The 20,141-nt window shown below is 44.4% G+C and overlaps 1 protein-coding gene across 2 annotated transcripts in view; it reads right to left on the bottom strand.

The window, feature by feature from the left end:
• Positions 1-20,141, bottom strand: part of ELL3 (elongation factor for RNA polymerase II 3) — a 285,177-nt gene that overhangs the window by 192,081 nt on the left and 72,955 nt on the right. The window contains exon 1 of one of the 2 annotated variants that reach the window (XM_063925874.1): positions 16,813-16,893. The exons of the other annotated variant lie outside the window; for it this stretch is intronic. Within the exon in view, the coding sequence (XP_063781944.1) occupies positions 16,813-16,878 (66 nt within the window). The 5' untranslated portion in view covers positions 16,879-16,893. Of the gene's footprint in view, positions 1-16,812; positions 16,894-20,141 lie in introns of those variants that run through there. 2 annotated transcript variants of the gene reach the window in all.

Here is a 20,141-nt window from a genome sequence, read left to right as displayed (position 1 = left end):
ACAGTGTAAACCCCCAGTAGGCCCCACTGTTTGAGGGCCCATCCCCTCCTCTAGGGATCAGGTTTCAGACTAATTATATATGGTGTATTTTCTACAGTGCCTTAATCTGGTAAATTATCATACATGGAATATATTTATAAAGGGGCCCAGACCATACACTCTCTAATGGTTAGACAAGTCTCTCTGTTGGCTGGCCACACCCCCTCTGGAGGCTGGCAATACACCTAAGCATGGGCCCCTACCACTGCATTCCCCCAGCGGACCCTTCATGTCCCAGTCTTGGATTACCCACCAAAGCTTGGAGAGTCTGACTGATGTAACTTAAGTCCTGCTCATAATGAGACTGAGAAAATTAGTAGGAACAAAAGAAACACACCATTTTTCAACATAGCAAATAAGGTATTATTGCAATATTAGAATAGAATTCAACCTTTACAAAGTGAGATTGGTTTTGGATGGAGCAAGACACTATAATATCAATCAGTCTCTAAGATTTGGTGGCTGCTATGTGGATTCTGTGCTAAGGTGAATCTGCTGTGCGACAGTTGAAAAAGTATATGAATCTCCTTAAGGGGATTATCCAGATGCTGCCTTGGATAACCCAACAATTAGGCAACAAAACCACTGGGGCCCTCAATCTGTAAACAGAAGGGCCCGAGGGAGATCACAATTAGAATGGTGAGAGCCTTGGGAGGGGTTCACATGGATGAGAAAATCACAGATTGCATATTCAGATCTTTTGATATTCTTATAAGTGTGTTGCAACGTATTCCATCCACTCCTCTTTCATGTATTGACAGTAATTAACAACCGACACACTAATAAATGGCACACTAATATATGTTACACAGCAGGCCTTTAACAAAATTGTGTCTGTAGAGTTCTATCAAGGTCTGTTTCTGCGTGTTTTGATCACCCAGCCATTCCCTCCTTGTCAAAGTGCTATGTGGCATTAAGCTCTGTCACACACCATCTGTCTGCTTGATAAATTCTTCCAAGAAACTTTAATAATAATAATATTAACCAAAACAAGTTCTTGTCATTTTTATTATGAACTGAAACTATATACTACACTGTATCTATCTACTACATTGCGTGACTAGTTAGGAGCCATGTAATGTGGATCAATAGTAACATGCAATTTAATATATCACGCTCCATAAATAGATTGATAAAGAGCAGACAATATTTGAGTGTGTTTGCACAGCTGAAAGTGTGCTCATTTATTTTGCCGTTTATTGTATGATGGCAAATAGAGGAAGTTGTGTGTTAAGTGAACACAACGGAAGATAAATTAACAAATGCATCACTGGCCATACTTGATGCACGCTGACAGAATCCAACACCCTCTACTGTAACTATACCTTCTTCTGTGATCCTAAAGACTCATTCCAGTTAGGTGTGAGTATGAATGTGGGTTTGTTTCATGAAATTTGCAGACTTCGCATGAAAGCGCATACATATAGGAAATGTGGGATCCAATTAGAGATGCCTATTTGCGGTATACATGGTGAGGTTATGCAGATTTGCTACAAAATGTGACCTGGGAGAAGTGCATAAAAAAGTGGGGGTGAGGGGGGAGACCTTCCGCAACCCCCCAAAAGTAGCAGAACAATATAAGGGGTGTCAAATGGCTAATTGTGCATGAAAAACAAACAAACAATTTTTATTTAATTTCAAACAAATAAACAGAAAAAGCCAAAAAAAAAGGGTAGAAAAAAAAAAATATGGGAATACTTTAAGGCCACATTACATTCTTTTAAAAAAGAAATTATTTTTCATTGGAATAAATAATTTAATTTGGGGTGTGTAGAAAAAAAATGCGAGTTTGGAATTGGATTGCAAGTGTATTTCGTTGTGAAAGTTCACCAAGAGAACAGCTTGCAAGACCCAACTTGCACCTACTTGGATTGACCCCTAAATGTCTGTAGGTGCTCAGTACAATACTTCTACCCATTATTATTTACGTAGAAGTATCTGAAACGTAACTAGATGCTATATAACAGGGGTGGGGAACCTTTTTTCTACCGTGGGCCATTTGGATATTTATAAAATCCTTCGGGGGCCATACAAAAATTCTCAACTTAAAAAATTACCCTGCCCCCCAGTAGGTCTGCCCCTAAGAGGTACTGTGTGTGTGCGCCGGAGGTACGCGCGCCCAAAAAATGGGTGCGGCCAGTTAAAATGGGACGTGATACACATATGCCCCCAATAGTGCAGTGCCAGATCCACAATTGCCCCCACAGTGCCAGGTATACAAATGCCCCTCACCGTGCCAGGTATACAAATGCCCCTCACTGTGCCAGGTATACAAATGCCCCCACAGTGCCAGGTATACAGATGCCCCCACAGTGCCAGGTATACAAATGCCCCCCACAGTGCCAGGTATACAGATGTCCCCACAGTGCCAGGTATACAGATGCCCCCACAGTGCCAGGTACACAAATGCCCCCCACAGTGCCAGGTATACAGATGCCCCGACAGTGCCAGGTATACAAATGCCCCTCACCGTGCCAGGTATACAAATGCCCCTCACCGTGCCAGGTATACAAATGCCCCTCACAGTGCCAGGTATACAAATGCCCCCACAGTGCCAGGTATACAGATGCCCCCACAGTGCCAGGTATACAGATGTCCCCATAGTGCCAGGTATACAAATGCCCCCCACAGTGCCAGGTATACAGATGTCCCCACAGCGCCAGGTATACAGATGCCCCCACAGTGCCAGGTATACAAATGCCCCCCACAGTGCCAGGTATACAGATGTCCCCACAGTGCCAGGTATACAGATGCCCCCACAGTGCCAGGTATACAAATTCCCCCCACAGTGCCAGGTACCGCTGCTGCTGCTGCTTGCTGCTCCATTCGGCAGCCTTTCTCGTGTGTCAGCCAGGACAGGGAGGAGAGCGCGGCTATGTCGGGCGGCGGCGTGTAGGACTTCAAACCAGCCGCCGGTTCGAGAGCCAATCAGAGCTCGCGGACTGGCAGCCGCGGCTCCTGTCTGGCTGCCGGTCCGCGAGCTCTGATTGGTTCACGAACCGGCGGCTGGTTTGAAGTCCTACACGCCGCTGCAGCCACCCGACATAGCCGCGCTCTCCTCCCTGTCCTGGCATCTGAGACACGTTGCCGCCGGACTGAGCGGCGGCGTGTCTCACTGACAGAAGCGGGTGGGCCTGGAGCAAACGGCTTCGCGGGCCTTATACGGCCCGTGGGCCGGAGGTTCCCCACCCCTGCTATATAATATAAATTGTGCTCTGCAAAAAATAATAATAATGTAAAGATGATAATATATGCATTTGCTGTTTCTTCAAGACAAAAAAAATAGAGATGAGAAACAGTAAATACATGATGCACCTCTATGATTACCAGGTCTATTTACTAATCTGCAGTGACAGCAAATATTTTCTATTTTTCCATCTCCCTATTATTGCAGGGATAGAAAATCAGTTATAGCCACAGCTTACTAATAAAATATAGCTAGGGCAGCCAAGTAATACTCCCCAATAGAACAGGCTGAGACAGTGGTAAGCATCCTCTTACCTTTTACCTGGACAGTTTAGGGAGCTTTTGAGCATGCTCAACTTGGTTTGCGGACTGGAAGCCTGGACTTGGATTTCCAGTCCCACTTTTATCCTATATAATAAAAGGCTAATGCTGCTCCTCACCTCTTTGGGGAGAATTCAAGTATTTTGCATGCCGGCAGCCACTAGATGGAGCCTAAAAGGGCAATTCAAGTGTTGCTCCGTTTGGGCGTGCACAGCCGCCAGCGCTGACTTTACTATTATGTTGTTCCATCATTTTGACGTGCTAACTACTTAAAAAATAAATAATACAACTAACATTTTTTAGATAAAATGTTTTATTTAAATAAAAGTATGTGTTAAGTTGCCTGTCCCCGCTATCGCCAGCTTTCTATACTAATATGATAGGCTTTTGACGGAGAGTAGTTTTTTTTGGCAGGGTGTACTCCCGGTAATAAATAGGGTCTATAGCAGGCCTGGCTAACCAGTGGCTATCTAGCTGTTCTGAAACTACAAGCTCACTAGCATTCCCTGCCATAGTATTGCTATTAGGGAATGTTGAAATGGTTGCAGGGCATGCTGGGAAGTGCAGTTTCACAACAGCTGGAGAGCCACAGCTTGGCCAGGCCTGGTCTATAGCATATACACAGATATGTGCATTCAGTGTGTCCTCCTGTAGATACAGGCACTACAATCATTATACATTAGTACAGATGTGTCCTCATACACCAAGCCTCAATATGTCAGGCAGTGTAAGTTGCCCCACAGGAAGTAGGACTATCTGCTGGCCAGAGGGATGGCGATAAGGGCAATACACACTGTTTCCCTTCTGGAGGATGAGTTTGGTGTTCGCTGACCGCTGGCAGCAGAGTTTTAAGATAAGGAGTCTTTTATTTGGTGTAACATAGTAACATAGTATTTGAGGTTGAATAGAGGCAAATTGCCCATCGTGTTCAACCTGTTTTAAGTTGTGATGATTCTACATACTTGCTAAATAATGTTTTATGAATAGTTAGCTACTATAACTCATGATACCCCCGGATTTACCACGTTGATATTTTAAGTATTATAATCTTGGATAGCTTTTTCATTCAGAAATGTATCCATTCCTTTTTTAAATCCAATTACAGAGTCCGCCATTATCACCTTCCCTGGCAGGGAATTCCACATCCTGATTGCCCTAACAGTGAAGAACCCTTTCCTCTGTTGCGTTCAGAACTTTCTCTCCTCCAGTCGCAGCGAGTGCCCACGTGTCCTAAACTGTGTTCTTTTAATAAATAATTCCTCTGATAACTCTTTGTGATGTCCCTTTACATATTTGAAGATATTAATAATATCTCCTCTTAGGCGCCTCTTTTCTAGTGTATACATATTCAGCCTAGTAAGTCTTTCCTTATAGTCCAGTCCTTCTAGGCCTTTAATCAATTTAGTAGCTCGCCTTTGAACACTTTCGAGTTCACTGATGTCTTTTTTATACAATGGTGCCCAAAACTGAACACAATATTCCAGGTGCGGATGTACTAATGCCTTATACAGCGGCATGATTACATCCGTGTCCCTTGTCTCAATTCCCCTTTTTATGCACGCTAGCACCGTACTTGCCTTCTTTACTGCATTTTGACATTGTGTACGGTTATTAAGCCTATTATCAATGAATACCCCCAAATCTTTTTCCAACTCTGTTTCCTCTAGGCGTTCCCCATTTAATATGTAGGATGCAAGTTTGTTTTTAGTCCCAAAATGCATAACCTTGCATTTGTCTGTATTGAACCTCATTTTCCATTTAGACGCCCAGAGTTCAAGTTTAGATAGATCATTCCGCAAGGACTCCACATCCAATTCTGAACTAATTACCTTACACAGTTTAGTATCATCTGCAAAGATTGACAATGTGCTTTCCAGGCCTATTTCTAGGTCATTGATAAATATGTTGAACAGTAGTGGTCCGAATACGGACCCTTGTGGTATTCCGCTGACTACTGGGGACCAGGTTGAGGACTTCCTGTTGACCACTACTCGCTGTACCCTGCTATCCAACCAGCTGCTTATCCATGTGCAAATAGTTTTTCCTAGGCCAATCTCCTTTAATTTGATCATCAGTCTCCTGTGAGGAACTGTATCGAAGGCCTTTGCAAAATCTAGGAAGACCACATCCACTGCTTTTCCTTGATAAAGATTATTGCTCACTTCCTCGTAGAAGCTAATTAAGTTAGTCTGACATGACCTGTCCCTCACAAACCCATGCTGGTTCTTGCTAATAATCCTAGCGGACTTTAGATACTCCTGTATGACGTCCCTTAGAATTCCTTCCAATATTTTCCCCATTATAGATGTTAAACTAACTGGTCTGTAGTTTCCCAGAAGATTTTTGGATCCCTTTTTAAATAATGGCACTACCTCAGCTATACACCAATCCTTCGGTACCATGCCTGATCTAATTGAACTATTGAAAAATCAAGTATAGGGGTCGTGCTAGTTGTGAACTAAGCTCCATAAGAACCCTCGGGTGAAGTCCATCAGGACCAGGTGATTTATTAATCTTAATTTTGCTTAGTCTCTCCCGGACTACTTCTTCGCTTAAACTAGTATCTAACCATGAATCATTACTGTCACAATTGTTATGCTCCCACTATCAGTTCTTCACTGCTGAATACTGATGAAAAGAATTTGTTCAGTATTTCCGCTTTTATTTCGTCATCATTTATCAATTCTCCTAATTCATCTTTTAATGGCCCTTTATTCTCCTTTTTTAACCTTTTACCGTTTATGTATTTAAAAATCTTTTTAGGATTGGTTTTACTCTCTATAGCGATTTGTTTTTCATTTTCCATTTTAGCTGCTCTTATTGTTTTATTGCGTTTCTTATTACACTCCTTGTAATACTTGAAAGACTCCTCCTTTCCATTAGATTTAAATGCTTTGAAAGCCTGCTTTTTTTTTATCCATTTCTGCCTTAACCTTCTTGTTCCATTTCTGCCTTAACCTTCTTGTTAAGCCACATCGGTTTGAGTTTAATACTCCTGCGTTTACTGCCCATGGGAATAAAGTTATGAATATTGCTATCCAGCAACCCTTTTAAAACATCCCACATTTCCGAAGTGTTCTTGTTATTAAACAGAACCTCCCACTCTATGTCGTTAAGTGCACATCTAAGCATACTGAAATTAGCCTTCCTAAAGTTAAAAGTTTTGGTGGAACCCCTGTAGCTATGTTTCCTGAAACTGATGTCGAATGTGATCATATAGTGATCACTGTTGTAATATGTGCTTTTCTTTTTATTCAAATAGAATTACCAATTGTCTCCTTAGAAAGACATAAAAAAAAAAGGGGTACTCAAAATAGTACAGAAAGACTTGGAAACTAACCAAATAAGGACCTGCTTCTCTAACACATCTGTGGACTAACACTTGCGCATGATATATGTTTTTCATTGCCTATATAAATATGTATATATTTCTGTGCATCACTGACTTGGTGGGGTGGCCAAGCGTAGGCAGAGTACTGTAATGCCTAGTTCATGTAATTGTGAACAACATAGAAGCCTCTCAGAAACGCCTTATTAATTTAGTGGCTCATTCTACTGCAGGAAAGAAGATTCCCATTGGATTTTTAAATGAATGTGGAAGGGTTTGTATTTAACTACATTCATTGGATTATATTGTGTACAAATCGGGTAATGTATTTACTGCAAACACTGGTTTGTGTGCAAAAGCATCCATCTCTAAATGAGACCCAATTTGTACCCAAGCCTAGGGCATGATCTGATACTTTTCACCAATGTAATTTATGTTTCTTATTGGGGCACCCAAGAACCACTTGCGCAAATAGTGAGAAAGAGCCTTTTGACATCTGACATGTTTAATAATATTTTTAAAATGACTTCAATAGAGCCATGAATATATTGAGGTGGGTGCAAATCCCATTGCCACTGCATCTTACTGTGCAGTGGAATTGAGAAGATATGCAAATGCCACTGTCTTTTGTACAGAGATGACAACCTCCGGCACCTTAAATCCACAGCTTGCGCACAAATCCACAGCACTGGCACCATCAGGGGTACCATCAAAGTTCTCAACTATGGTTGCTCAGAATGTTCGTAAGAGACGCCGGATCAGTAGCACTACGCACAAAGACACCTTACTGGCTTGAACACGCCCCCCAAAATGGTTGCGTCGTGCTTGCGTATGACTAGCCAACCCCGTTACCTCCCCTAAACACTCACTACCTGTTACTCTATCTGTCTCACTAGGACTGCTGTCTAAAATCCATCAGGCCACATACCCAGTGCGGCTAAGACACATGCGGCCAATGGCAAAACTATCTGCATTGCATCCACCTCTGAGTTAGGCCATCTATGAGTTTAATATAGTCTTAGCTCTATGGTACTCATGCTGTCAGGTCAGTATCCACTGACATTTCTGTCACGGGCTGGACAAACTAAAAATGTTACAAGCGGTGATCTGGTCTGATGCATGGGATCAGATGGAAGCAGCGATAACATTGTTAGTAGATGCGTACTCTCAGAGCCTTTACTGCTTGAAATGACCACAACTATGGGGTGTATTCAATACCTGTCGGAAACTGTCGTCTTGTCGGAAAGATGGCAGTTTCCGACAGGTTTAGGTTGGAAGGGGTTCTGACCTATTCAATGCCGAGCCATTTTTTCCGACAAGTCGGGAATTCCCGACTTGTCGAAAACCACATGGATTGTCGGGTTAGCCTCAGGTCCATGTGTTCCGCGGCCAAATCCTACAGGTTTTGGCCCCATATATGACAATGTCAATCCGACTTTTTTTAAAGTCGGATTGACATTGTTGAAACCGGCGAGATGAGACGGGGGAGCGTGGACGGAGCGGGGATGGATGCCGGGCACCATGTGAGTAGTGGAGCGGGGACGATGCCGGGACCATGTGAGTAGTGGAGCGGGGACAGATGCTGGGGACCATGTGAGTAGTGGAGCGGGGACGGATGCTGGGGACCATGTGAGTAGTGGAGCAGGGACAGATGCCAGGGACCATGTGAGTAGTGGAGCGGGGACAGGTGCTGGGGACCATGTGAGTAGTGGAGTGGGGACAGATGGAGTGGGGACAGATGCTGAGGACCATGTGAGTAGTGGAGCGGGGACAGATGCCAGGGACCATGTGAGTAGTGGAGCGGGGACAGATGCCGGGGACCATGTGAGTAGTGGAGCAGGGACAGATGCCGGGGACCATGTGAGTAGTGGAGCGGGGACGGATGCCGGGGACCATGTGAGTAGTGGAACGGGGACAGATGCCGGGGACCATGTGAGTAGTGGAACGGGGACAGATGCCGGGGACCATGTGAGTAGTGGAGCGGGGACAGATGCTGGGAACCATGTGAGTAGTGGAGCGGGGACGGGGTTTGAGCGGCATCTGACTCCCTAGCATCCCCAGAATGTTGGAAGCGGCCAAATCCAACAGTCGGATTTGGACGTTCATTGAATACTAACCTGTCGGGTCCTTTCTGTCGAAAAGGACCCGACAAGTATTGAATATACCCCTGTAGCTTACTTATCTTTGATTCTCTAATGACTTTTGTTCTTACATAGGCCCGGTTCTGTGGAAAAGTGACCTGTCCCGGGCCTTGTGAGGCTTGTTGTCCCATACTGTATTACATTTATTTGTACTCAATCAGACCTATGATTCTTTTCCCAATACCCTTCATTTACTATACTTGCCATTAACATTCCCTGTAAACTCGGTGACAAAAATATCTGAAAGAAAAAAAATTAACATGGCTTATTTATTTGCATACACTTGTTGGTTATGCAAACGTCTGTATTTTACATGTGTGAATAGTTAATCCCATTTGCCGTCAGAGCAATATTTCCACAGAAAGAAACAAACAAGAGTGTTGGCGATGCCTGCAGACAGGAGATGGTTAATCTCTCATTCAGAACCTACAACATGTCGGAGCGGCCGTAGATACAAGCAGCCCTGTGTACAGGCCTCCACAGGTCCCAAGCTTTAGGCTCTTACACCATCCTGAGCATTATACCAAGCTTTCAAGCTGAGACTTGCACTCCTGGAAGACAGGAGTACGTGGTGGGTCCTGAAATGCAGGTTTCAGTACAGGTGCTTAAGTAATTCCCTTTTTCCCATCAGACTTGTGATTGACACAGAATACACTCAGCTTATTAAGTGGATTTACTGCTAAGTGGCTGACTGTGCTCATCTCATCTGACAGAACCCTCTGACAGCTTAAGCACAGCCTGCACACCCCATGGAACCTTTCACACACATTTACAAAAGATGTCTACACAGCTAATGAATCAAGCTGTATACCACATACAACTATACTTCAGAATGTATCTGTCTCTCTGACTCTCCGGCAACTACTGGTCCACCAAAGTATTACTACACATGCTGTGGTTTATAGCATTGGGGCAACAAATATTTATTCTTGCTTAAACCCCACTAATCAGACTGAGAAGTCATTCAACATGGCTTGGTGCTAGCTAGTGCCTCCTGAGCCATTTAGCTCACCGCACGTCCCTGTTATAAATCCACAGTTGCACATTCCCACTTCTTGCTGTAATCTGCAAAAGATGATGAAGTATACAAAAACATTATCATTTCCCTGACCCTTTATACGACAAATCGGGTGCACCCATGCTGGCTTTTAATGCACTATTACAGCCTTACATGATATGTAGATATAAATGTATAATACACTAGGCACAAATACAGCACAAACCTGATTAAATGTATACATATAGGATGAGATGAACAAATACATAAGTGCAATTTGGTAAAATGATTTGTTTAAAGTAGATCACGCAAAAAGAAAATGATTTTATGAATGCAGTCTGTGGAATAGCTACAAATATCAGCATGTCCTGCTATTCATTTCTAATATACTGTATTGGAGAGCAGAGAGTAGGTGAGGATCTCCAATAATCCCAGCTTGCCCTAACATGTCATAAGGGGCTTCCGATATTCCTATTTCCCATGTTATTCACTGATACCCTCCTCATGCAATGAATTCAGGGGGTCATTCCGAGTTGATCGCTCGCTAGCAGGTTTTAGCAGCCGTGCAAAAGTGCAAATTGTTGTATCGAAGATCAGCTACAAAAAAATTTTGTGTAGTTTTAGAGTAGCTCAAAACCAACTCAGCGCTTGCAATCACTTCAGACTATTCTGTTCCGGATTTGACGTCACAAACCTGCCCAGCGTTCGCCCTGCAACGCCTGCGTTTTTCCTGGCACGCCTGCGTTTTTCTGAACACTCCCTGAAAACGGTCAGTTGCCACCCAGAAACGCCCACTTCATGTCAATCACTCTGCGGCAAGCAGTGCCACTGAAATGCATCGCTAGACCCTGTGCAAAAATGCATTGTTCGTTGTGCCCGTACGTCGCGCGTGTGCATTGCGCCACCTACACATGTGCAGAACTGCCATTTTTTTAGCCTGATCGCTGCGTTGCGAACAAATTCAGCTAGCGATCAACTCGGCATGGCCCCCTCTGTACAAGACAGGCTGTTCATCCCTTTAGTACGTTTACATACTGTTTTTTTATTGATCTAAGGGGGTCATTCCGAGTTGTTCGCTCGCTAGCAGTTTTTAGCAGTTGTGCAAACGCTAAGCTGCCGCCTTCTGGGAGTGTATTTTAGCTTAGCTGAAGTGCGAACGAAAGGATCGCAGAGCGTCTAAAAAAAAAAGGTGCAGTTTTAGAGTAGCTCCAGACCTACTAAGCGCTTGCGAACACTTCAGACTGTTCAGTTCCGGATTTGACGTCACAAACACGCCCTGCATTCGGCCAGCCACGCATGCGTTTTTCCTGGAATGCCTGCGTTTTTCCTGGCACGCCTGCGTTTTTTAGAGCACTCCCTGAAAACAGTCAGTTGACACCCAGAAACACCCACTTCATGTCAATCACTCTGCGGCGGCCATTGCGACTGAAAAGCTTCGCTAGACCCTGTGTAAAAATACATCGGCCGTTGTGAAAGTACGTCGCGCATGCACAGAAGTGCCGGTTTTTAACTTAATCGCAGTGCAGCGAACATTTTCAGCTAGCGATCAACTCGGAATGACCCTCTGAATCAGAACAGATCATAGAAGGTTGTTAATTTGTTTTTTTGTTTTGGCACCCTACATTTGTTATATTGTACGTTTTAAAATGTTGTGAACCATATAATCTATATGATAGATATAAAAAAAAATGTGATGGGTCATTAAACAATACAAATCCATTGTTTCTACTCTATATTTTATGTTTGGACTTAACTCTCCAAAATTATACTCCATTTGATTATGTAAACTGCAAAGAGAAAAGGGAATGAAGGGAAGCATTTGCATTCCTGTGCAGAATCTCATGCACTAGACAGAAATATGGACCTTTTATAGCTACTATTGTAGGATGTTTACTAAATTGTTCATGAAATAGCAGGTGGTTACATGTTCTATAATGATAAGAAATAGGATTCTGCATAAAGATTACTGATGCCAACATTTCGATGTAGTGCACCGGGAAAAGCTGCTGCTATTTTGTACATACATTATTTACATGGGATGTAGTTGCTTTACCGGCGGGCGGGATCACGGTGGTCAGGATACCGACCAAGAATCCCGACCGCTTACAATGCTGGCAGCCGGAATGCTGGCAAACAGGGGCTATTCCCACTCATGGGTGTCCACGACACCGTGGCCCTGTTGCGGTTGCCCTCCCCGCCGGAATCCCGTGGTCGGGATGCTGACCTCCGGGATCCTGAATGCAATGTGATCTAGGTGGGTTGAGAATAAATAATATAAAGTACTAGCCAATCAGCTCCTAACTATCACGTTACAGGCTGTGTTTGAAAAATAACAGTTAGGAGCTGATTGGTTGGTACTTTATCTCTCTCCAATTTAGTGCTCTCCAAGGCTTAGTACAGCTCCCCGCCAGTATACTCTACATGTACAAGGTACAACCCAACCAATGGATGTGGTCATAACACAACTCTACTGCATCTCATTCTCTGTAATAACTGTGAACTATAACAGCAGACAGAAGGCCTGATTCAGAGCTGGATGCAGAAGGTCTCGCAGCTGCGTCTATTGGCAGTCGCCTGTCTGCGACTTTATGCAAATGCTAATACAAAGTCCTTCCCTGGTGTACATCCGTGCGTCTGAATGTGCAAGGACTGAGACGGTGTGCTTCTGTGAGGTCCTTACTACCAGTACAGGTTTCTTTATTATGGCTGTGCAGTAGATCTACAATTGTGAATTTGCATGAAACACCTTCTGGATACAGCAAGTGATTCTGGGGCAGATGTATTAACCTGGAGAAGGCATAAGGAAGTGATAAACCAGTGATAAGTGCAAGGTGATAAACGCACCAGCCAATCAGCTCTTAACTACTAATTTACATATTGGAGCCGATTGGCTGGTGCGTTTATCACCTTGCACTTTAGGTTAATATATCTGCCCCTATATTACTTATTGATCGTGCTTTATAACTCACTTTATCAGCACCTTGTGGAGTGTTGTCGCTGCAGGATTTTAATGGAACCCAGCATTCGCAACTTAGCAATGAACTTGTGTTATTTATAGCAAGACTAGAATCATAGTAGACTTGCATCACTTGTGTACCCAGGAGGCAAATGTAGTCTAGTCACATATGAAAGCAAATATTAGATTTGATACTCTACATGCTGGTTACTGCAGGGGATAGAAGAACAAGTCCATGCAGATATCCCTACATCTCTCCCACTGTAAAATGGGCTCTGTGTATTGTACCTGTGTCATAAGCTCTTACTGAAATCCCTCAAAGTGTAAACACACACACACACACACACACACACAAACGCGTTTTAAGAGAGTAAGAGGACCGTGTGCATACTCCGGGTGGGCCCCCTCCTCTCCATGGCGCTGTAGGCTCCGGCATTGTGCCGGAGTATATTGCACAGGCACAGGTCTCTGGAAACATGGTGCCTGCCATAGTCCAGAGACAAATGTCCTACTGCGAATGTGTGGCGGTCATTTTGGGAGTGATTTTTGCCGTACTGCTGCGTTTGCAGCGCCCGTCGCAGGACTCCAGAAAGGTAAGTATTAAAACAACATGGGCGTAGTTTGGGCTCCCCTGTACACTGGGGAGAAATGCCAATGCACACACACATTGCTTTTGACGTGGCCAGAAAACGCCCCCCCCCCCCCCCCCCATTTTCTAGAACACTACCCGCTGATGCCCCCAAATGTCAACCATGCGAGCGTCAACGTGGAAACAGATCTCATTTGGAGATGTATGTTAATTCAATGTTGACGTTAACATCAAATTAACATACATCTCTGAATCAGGCCCACACACACTTGTTTGTGATCCTCAGGAGCATTAAAAAAAAAAATCAAATGAAACAAGTTTGCAATGTGAGAAAGTGTCCGCTGACTGAGTCATGCTTTCTGCCTTTCTTTTTAACATAAAACAGAGCTTAGTGTTTGGCATACAGGACTGCTTCACTAACTGTGATTGCTGAAGTGCTGTCTCTTTCACAAATGTAAACATGTTGAAATACACACTTTACAACACCCAGAGGATCAGCCACAAAAAGTGATTTATAGCTTGTTAAATGTAGCTTTCTGTCTCTTCTATGGGTAAACAATGCTCAGGGCACACAGTGATAAAGGACACTGGTAATGAGGCATGTAAGGTAAGCGTCCCTGAGAAATACACCTATGTGTGAGCTCTGGGTCAGACTGGGCTGTACTCAGCAGGCATGCTTACTGAAACAGAACAGGAAATAGCTGATGGAGACATAAATCTTATCCAAGTCCTACATCTGCTGGCGCTTTGTAAAACCAACTGCACATCTTTAGAAAGTGTCATTGTTGCGGGTTGGGTTCGTGTGACTAGTGGTTGGGAGACCAGAGATCACCATACCGACGCCGGGATCCCGGCTTTTAGATGCCCGGCGGAGGCGAACGCAATGAAGACCCATGCAGGCTCACTGAGCTTGCCACATCGTAAGAGTATAGTCCCTAAATAGTCCCTCACCCACAAGTGAGAATAGTCCCTGTTAGTCGGTATGCCGACTGTTGGGATTGTCAGGGGGCTGAATCCCGGCGTAGGTATTGTGACAGATGGCCTCCTGACTGCCGGTCACATAACTACATCCCATTTTAGCACCCCAATTAGACAAGTAAGCATTTTAGCTCATTACCATATCGGCCCATGGACTGATTTTGTTGCATTATACCTGAGACACAAAGACGCCAAAGGACTGTTATTGGCCTCTGTGGTGTGGTCAAAAAGGTACACCATGCAGATCAAAAGAGGTCATCCTCTGACTGTATTCCCCAACATTTTTTTTGCTATTGATGTTTTTTTATCTTTCTTTCTGTTCATATTGTTCCTGTTTATGGGGGATGATTCAGGCCTGATCGTAAAAGTGCTCAATTTAGCACATCTATGATCAGCTTCCCTGACATGCGGGGGGACGCCCAACACAGGGCTAGTCTGCCCCACATGTCAGGGCCGACCCCACCGCACGAGTACAAAAGCATCACACAGCGGCGATGCTTTTGTACTGAAAGAGTAGCTCCCTGCCAGTGCAGATCTTGCGCGCTCTCAGTGAGCTACTCGTCGCAGCCCGGGTCACAGCAGCTGCGTGTGACGTCATGCAGCCTCTGCGGCCCACCCCCCCCCAATGGTACGGGCACGCCTGCATTGCCCGGACCGCGCCCCCGCCCCCTTCCGCCCAGCGACCGCCTCTTCCTGTCAATCAGGCAGAGGAGATCGCTGGGCTACGACAGCCGTCGGCTGTCTGGCAAGTGCCAGTGCAATGCGGCGCCGGCGCATGCGCACTGCAGACCTTATCGCTGCTGTGCGAAAACGCACAGCACCGATCAGGTCTGAATCAGCCCCTATGTACGTTGTAGGGCGATGTGGACCCCTTTGTGGTGCCATATAAAGGATGATGATAATAATAATAATAATAATAATAATAATATTGATAATAATAATATTTACTTATATTCAGAAATAATTTCCAGGCAGTAAGAATCAAAGAATGATGAATTACTGCTAATTTAAAATGGTTCTGGGCATCCAGCAATTCTAAGTTTGATATAAATTGTATGCCAGGAAAATGTATTTCACCTCTGACGAGGAGATTATTTAGTATGCGATAATCTCACTGACCTTCATTTTTGTTAAACTCAAGGTTGGGTAATGTGGCCTTAGAAAGGTTGAATGTTTCCTTTCTACAGGACGTGTTCCAGTTTCTACTGGTAGGGTTACAGTGCATTGAATGTTATAAAAAGAACAGAACTTTAGCTTACTCTATTAAAAAAAAAAAAAGTATATATAATATATATATATATGTATATATACTTAAAAATGAGAGAAGAACATAGGAATATGTAATATAGTATAAGCTATTAGAGCAACCATACCTATACCATACAACACAAGTGTGTTTCTCAGACGTGCTAGCAGGCAAAGCACACTGGTGGACATAATGGGCCTAATTTACACCCCCTGACGAAGTCTCTAAGACGAAACATATTGGAGTGGTAATCGGATGCTGGAATAATCCTTTGTCTGCTGTCCTGATCTGGTGGAGTCCCGAGCAAGGGATCGGTGAATCAGCTGTGGTTGACGGCCGCTCCCCTGGTGCTGTCCGGAAGCACTTGTGTGTAAAACATTGTGCCGCTTGTCCGATAGGAAGATGTATGTATGCAGATGCTGCTGTTAATTAAATACTTTTAACTGCTTACTTATACTCCGCGCTTCTCATTTGTTCTTTTACATGTACTCTCGTTAAGCCCATGGTACGGCTTTTATTGGAGGAAGCGGCGGAGGATTTATAAAGAGATTGATCAGGAGCTGGATTCATTGGACTCTTTAGAAAAAGTTACTGGACTGCTGTGAATATAGCACAATTATCCTTTTTCTTTTTTATATATATATATATATATATATATGCATACACACACACATACTGTGTATATATATATGTACTTAAAAATGAGAGAAGAACATAGGAATATGTAATTGAGTATAGGCTATTAGAACAACCATACCTTTCCCATACAACACAAGTGTGTTTCTCAGACGTGCTAGCAGGTAAAGCACACTGGTGGACATATTGGGCCTAATTCAGACCTGATCGCTAAGCTGCATTTTCGTACAGCCTGCGATCAGGTCTGAACTGCGCATGCGTATGCACCACAATGCGTGTGTCGGTCTGCAGAAAGGGAGATTGGCGGTCAGCGACGGGATGGTGAGAGAAAAGCGATCGCACGGGCGATCGCAAGGTGACTGACAACAAAAGGCTGTTTGTGGGTGGCAACTGACCGTTTTTAAGGAGTGTCCAGAGAAACGCAGGAGGGACCAAGCGTTTGAAGGGAGGGTTTCCGACATCGGCTCCAGCCCCGATCATCGCACTGGAAGAGTAAGTCCTGGTCTGTGCAGAGACTGCACATAGGGGGTAATTCCAAGTTGATCGCAGCAGGAAATTTTTTAGCAGTTGGGCAAAACCATGTGCACTGCAGGGGAGGCAGATATAACATGTGCAGAGAGAGTTAGATTTGGGTGTGGTGTGTTCAATCTGCAATCTAAATTGCAGTATAAAATAAAGCAGCCAGTATTTACCCTGCACAGAAACAAAATAACCCACCCAAATCTAACTCTCTCTGCAAATGTTATATCTGCCTCCCCTGCAGTGCACATGGTTTTGCCCAACTGCTAAAAAATTTCCTGCTGCGATCAACTTGGAATTACCCCCATACTTCTGTTTGTGCAGCTCTCCTGCACATGCGATCGCACCCCTGCACAGCGATTTCCCCCTCACCCTGTAGGCGGCGACTACCTGATCGCAGAGATGCAAAAAACGCACCCTAGCGATCAGGTCTGAATTAAGTCTAATGTGACCACTGACAAGCGACAGGTAAACTGCAGCCAATAATCACTGCAGCTCTTTTTATAGACAATGATGTTGCCAGAAATATAGCTCAAACACGGTTTTAAATAATCCACAATAAAATTCCTTTCCACACATCTCTCAAGGTCCACTTCATAGAGCGCAATCAAGGCCTAGGGCAGAGTAAAACAAGGTGTTTAGCTGCACACTACATTGGGCCTGATTAATCTGCGAACAGGATAGCAGTGCTAGTCTGAGACTCACACCTGGAATTGGCTACGGCACGCCTGCGTTTCTGCCACCCCTCCCTGTTACTTTCCACAAAAACAGTCGCTTCCTGTCAGTCACTTACAAATGAATCCTCATTGCAAGCAACTACAGTAGTGGACTTTGGTGTGTGTGCCAATCGCGACAAATGCGCAGTTGGACGTTAATCACTCACCTCCCTAAATATCGGCATAGCGTACAACTTTGAATCAGGCCCATTTTTCAGATGCCCGACATCTGCCTGCAGGCAAATCTGCCGTTTGCCCATTCTGCTTAGTAGGCTTCATCCAGTTTACCTTCAGGGGAAGTAGTAGCGTAGCCCAGGACATACTCCTACAGTATGATAGAATTAGGCTGATCGGGGCCGGAGCTGACGTCACACAACCTCCCTAAATACGCTTGGCCACACGCTTGACATTCCCAGAAAACAACCAGCTATCACCCACAAACATCCGCTTCCTGTCAATCAACCTGCGTTCTCCTGGCGATCAAAAAAGATGCTGATTTGTATCGCAGTTTGGCCTTGTGCATGTGTATTATGATCTGTACGCACGCGCAGCTGTTCGATATTCGTCCGCCTTGCGAATTGGCCATCAGGTCTGGATAGCCCCTTAGTTTGGTTTGGGTGCTTGGTTTTCCAGACACTGATAAGCAGCTTTAGTATTGTCTGGCCCACCCAGTCCTACCTCAAACATTATTATTATTATTATATGATTACGTGTTACTTTATCTCCAGGTGCTTGCTCTGTGCAGGCAGGATTCTAACACTTGTTGGTCCACCACCCAGGCTGCAGGCAGCTTGGCGATGTCACAAGGGAGAGACTGGTAGTGCTTAGTGCTGTTGTCACGCAACAAATGCATTCTAATATGTGCCTTTATCTGCCACAGTCACTGTATATAGAGCTGTGATGAACTACTACTGGGATTCATAGGAAACGGGTATTTCTGAGATCATTGTAAAACCACAGAGACATTTCTTGGACATACAAGTTTCATTACAGATATTAGTCAATCATGGGTATTATAATATTAAGCCTTTCTGACACAGAAAGTAACAAATGAGCATCCAATGCAAATTCACCATGAATGCATAAAAATAATTCACAAAAGATAAGTTCTCTGTACAATGCCTCCTAACCAGGTGGCGACAGCAATTGGGGAATTCCTCACCTAAACCTTTCTCTACATTAGCTTTCATAATGCACTATTTCTTAGCCTAATGTCCTTTAATTGTAATGACAACCAACTGCTAGAGCCTATTTTCAGGTTTTATTATAATTGGAATTAGAGATGAGCGGATTCGGTTTTACTCGGTTTTACTCGGTTCTCAAAACCGAATCTTATTGGCTATCCAAAACACGTGACATCCGTGAGCCAATAAGATGTCGTTTTGAGAACCGAGTAAAACCGAGTAAAACCGAATCCGCTCATCTCTAGAATTAACACATTTCATCTTTAATCAAGTCGTAATCAATATCTGTATTTAATGTTATGGAATAGTAGCATAATACAGTATTGGGGCAAACACACAGAGGGATGTTTGCTTAATTTAATCTAAACAATCTAACTAGATTGGTTAGAAATTAAGCACGGATCTCTCCGTGTGTATGCCCCATAGCGATAGCGATGCACGGCCCCACGCCAAATCTAGTCAGATCGCTCACTTCACCGCTGGGTGAAATGAGCAGCCCCTTCCTCGCTCAGCACACATCATGTGCTGAGCGGTCTGTGCTAGATCACTCAGCACACATCTCTGTATTCTGACCGCCGGTATTCCGGACTGCTGGTATCCCATACACAACCCATTGTCGGGATTATAATACCATCCCTTTACAGACAGGTGTCCCTTCGTTGTATTGTACTTTGTATTGGTTTTAATTTTTACTTAGGCTAAGTGTAGTATGCAGCCAGAGGTCAGCCCAGTGCAGCTCCTGAAGTGCATTAGGTTGCCTATTACTGGTATCCTCATAAAGAATGGGTTCACTACGGCTGGCCGGCGGTCGGGCTCCCGGCGACCAGCATCCCGGCGCCGGGAGCCCGACCGCCGGCTTACCGACAGCTTGGCGAGCGCAAATGAGCCCCTTGCGGGCTCGCTGCGCTCGCCACGCTACGGGCACGGTGGCGCGCTACGCGCGCCACACTATTTTATTCTCCCTCTATGGGGGTCGTGGACCCCCACGAGGGAAAATAATTGTCGGTATTCCGGCTGTCGGGCTCCCGGCGCCGGTATACTGAGCGCCGGGAGCCCGACCGCCGGCAAACAGAAGACCACCCTAAAGAATAACTACAAACAACTAGTCCTGTAAAAATAGTAACATACACTAATAACAGAATATCCATAGAAACATATACTTCCACAGCACGTCGTGTCCCCCACCCCCACACACCTTTGGACTACAATTAAGATACTTAACAATTAGAAAATGAAAAGAGACCACTATTAACATTATAATGAACAGTTGTTTATATAGCGCACACACATTCTGCAGCACTACAT

The sequence above is a fragment of the Pseudophryne corroboree genome, chromosome 6 (assembly GCF_028390025.1).
Source record: "Pseudophryne corroboree isolate aPseCor3 chromosome 6, aPseCor3.hap2, whole genome shotgun sequence".
In the NCBI taxonomy this organism is placed as follows: Eukaryota; Metazoa; Chordata; class Amphibia; order Anura; family Myobatrachidae; genus Pseudophryne; species Pseudophryne corroboree.
The sequence above is the reverse complement of the archived record's forward strand: the minus strand, read 5'-3'. Positions and strand labels throughout refer to the sequence as shown.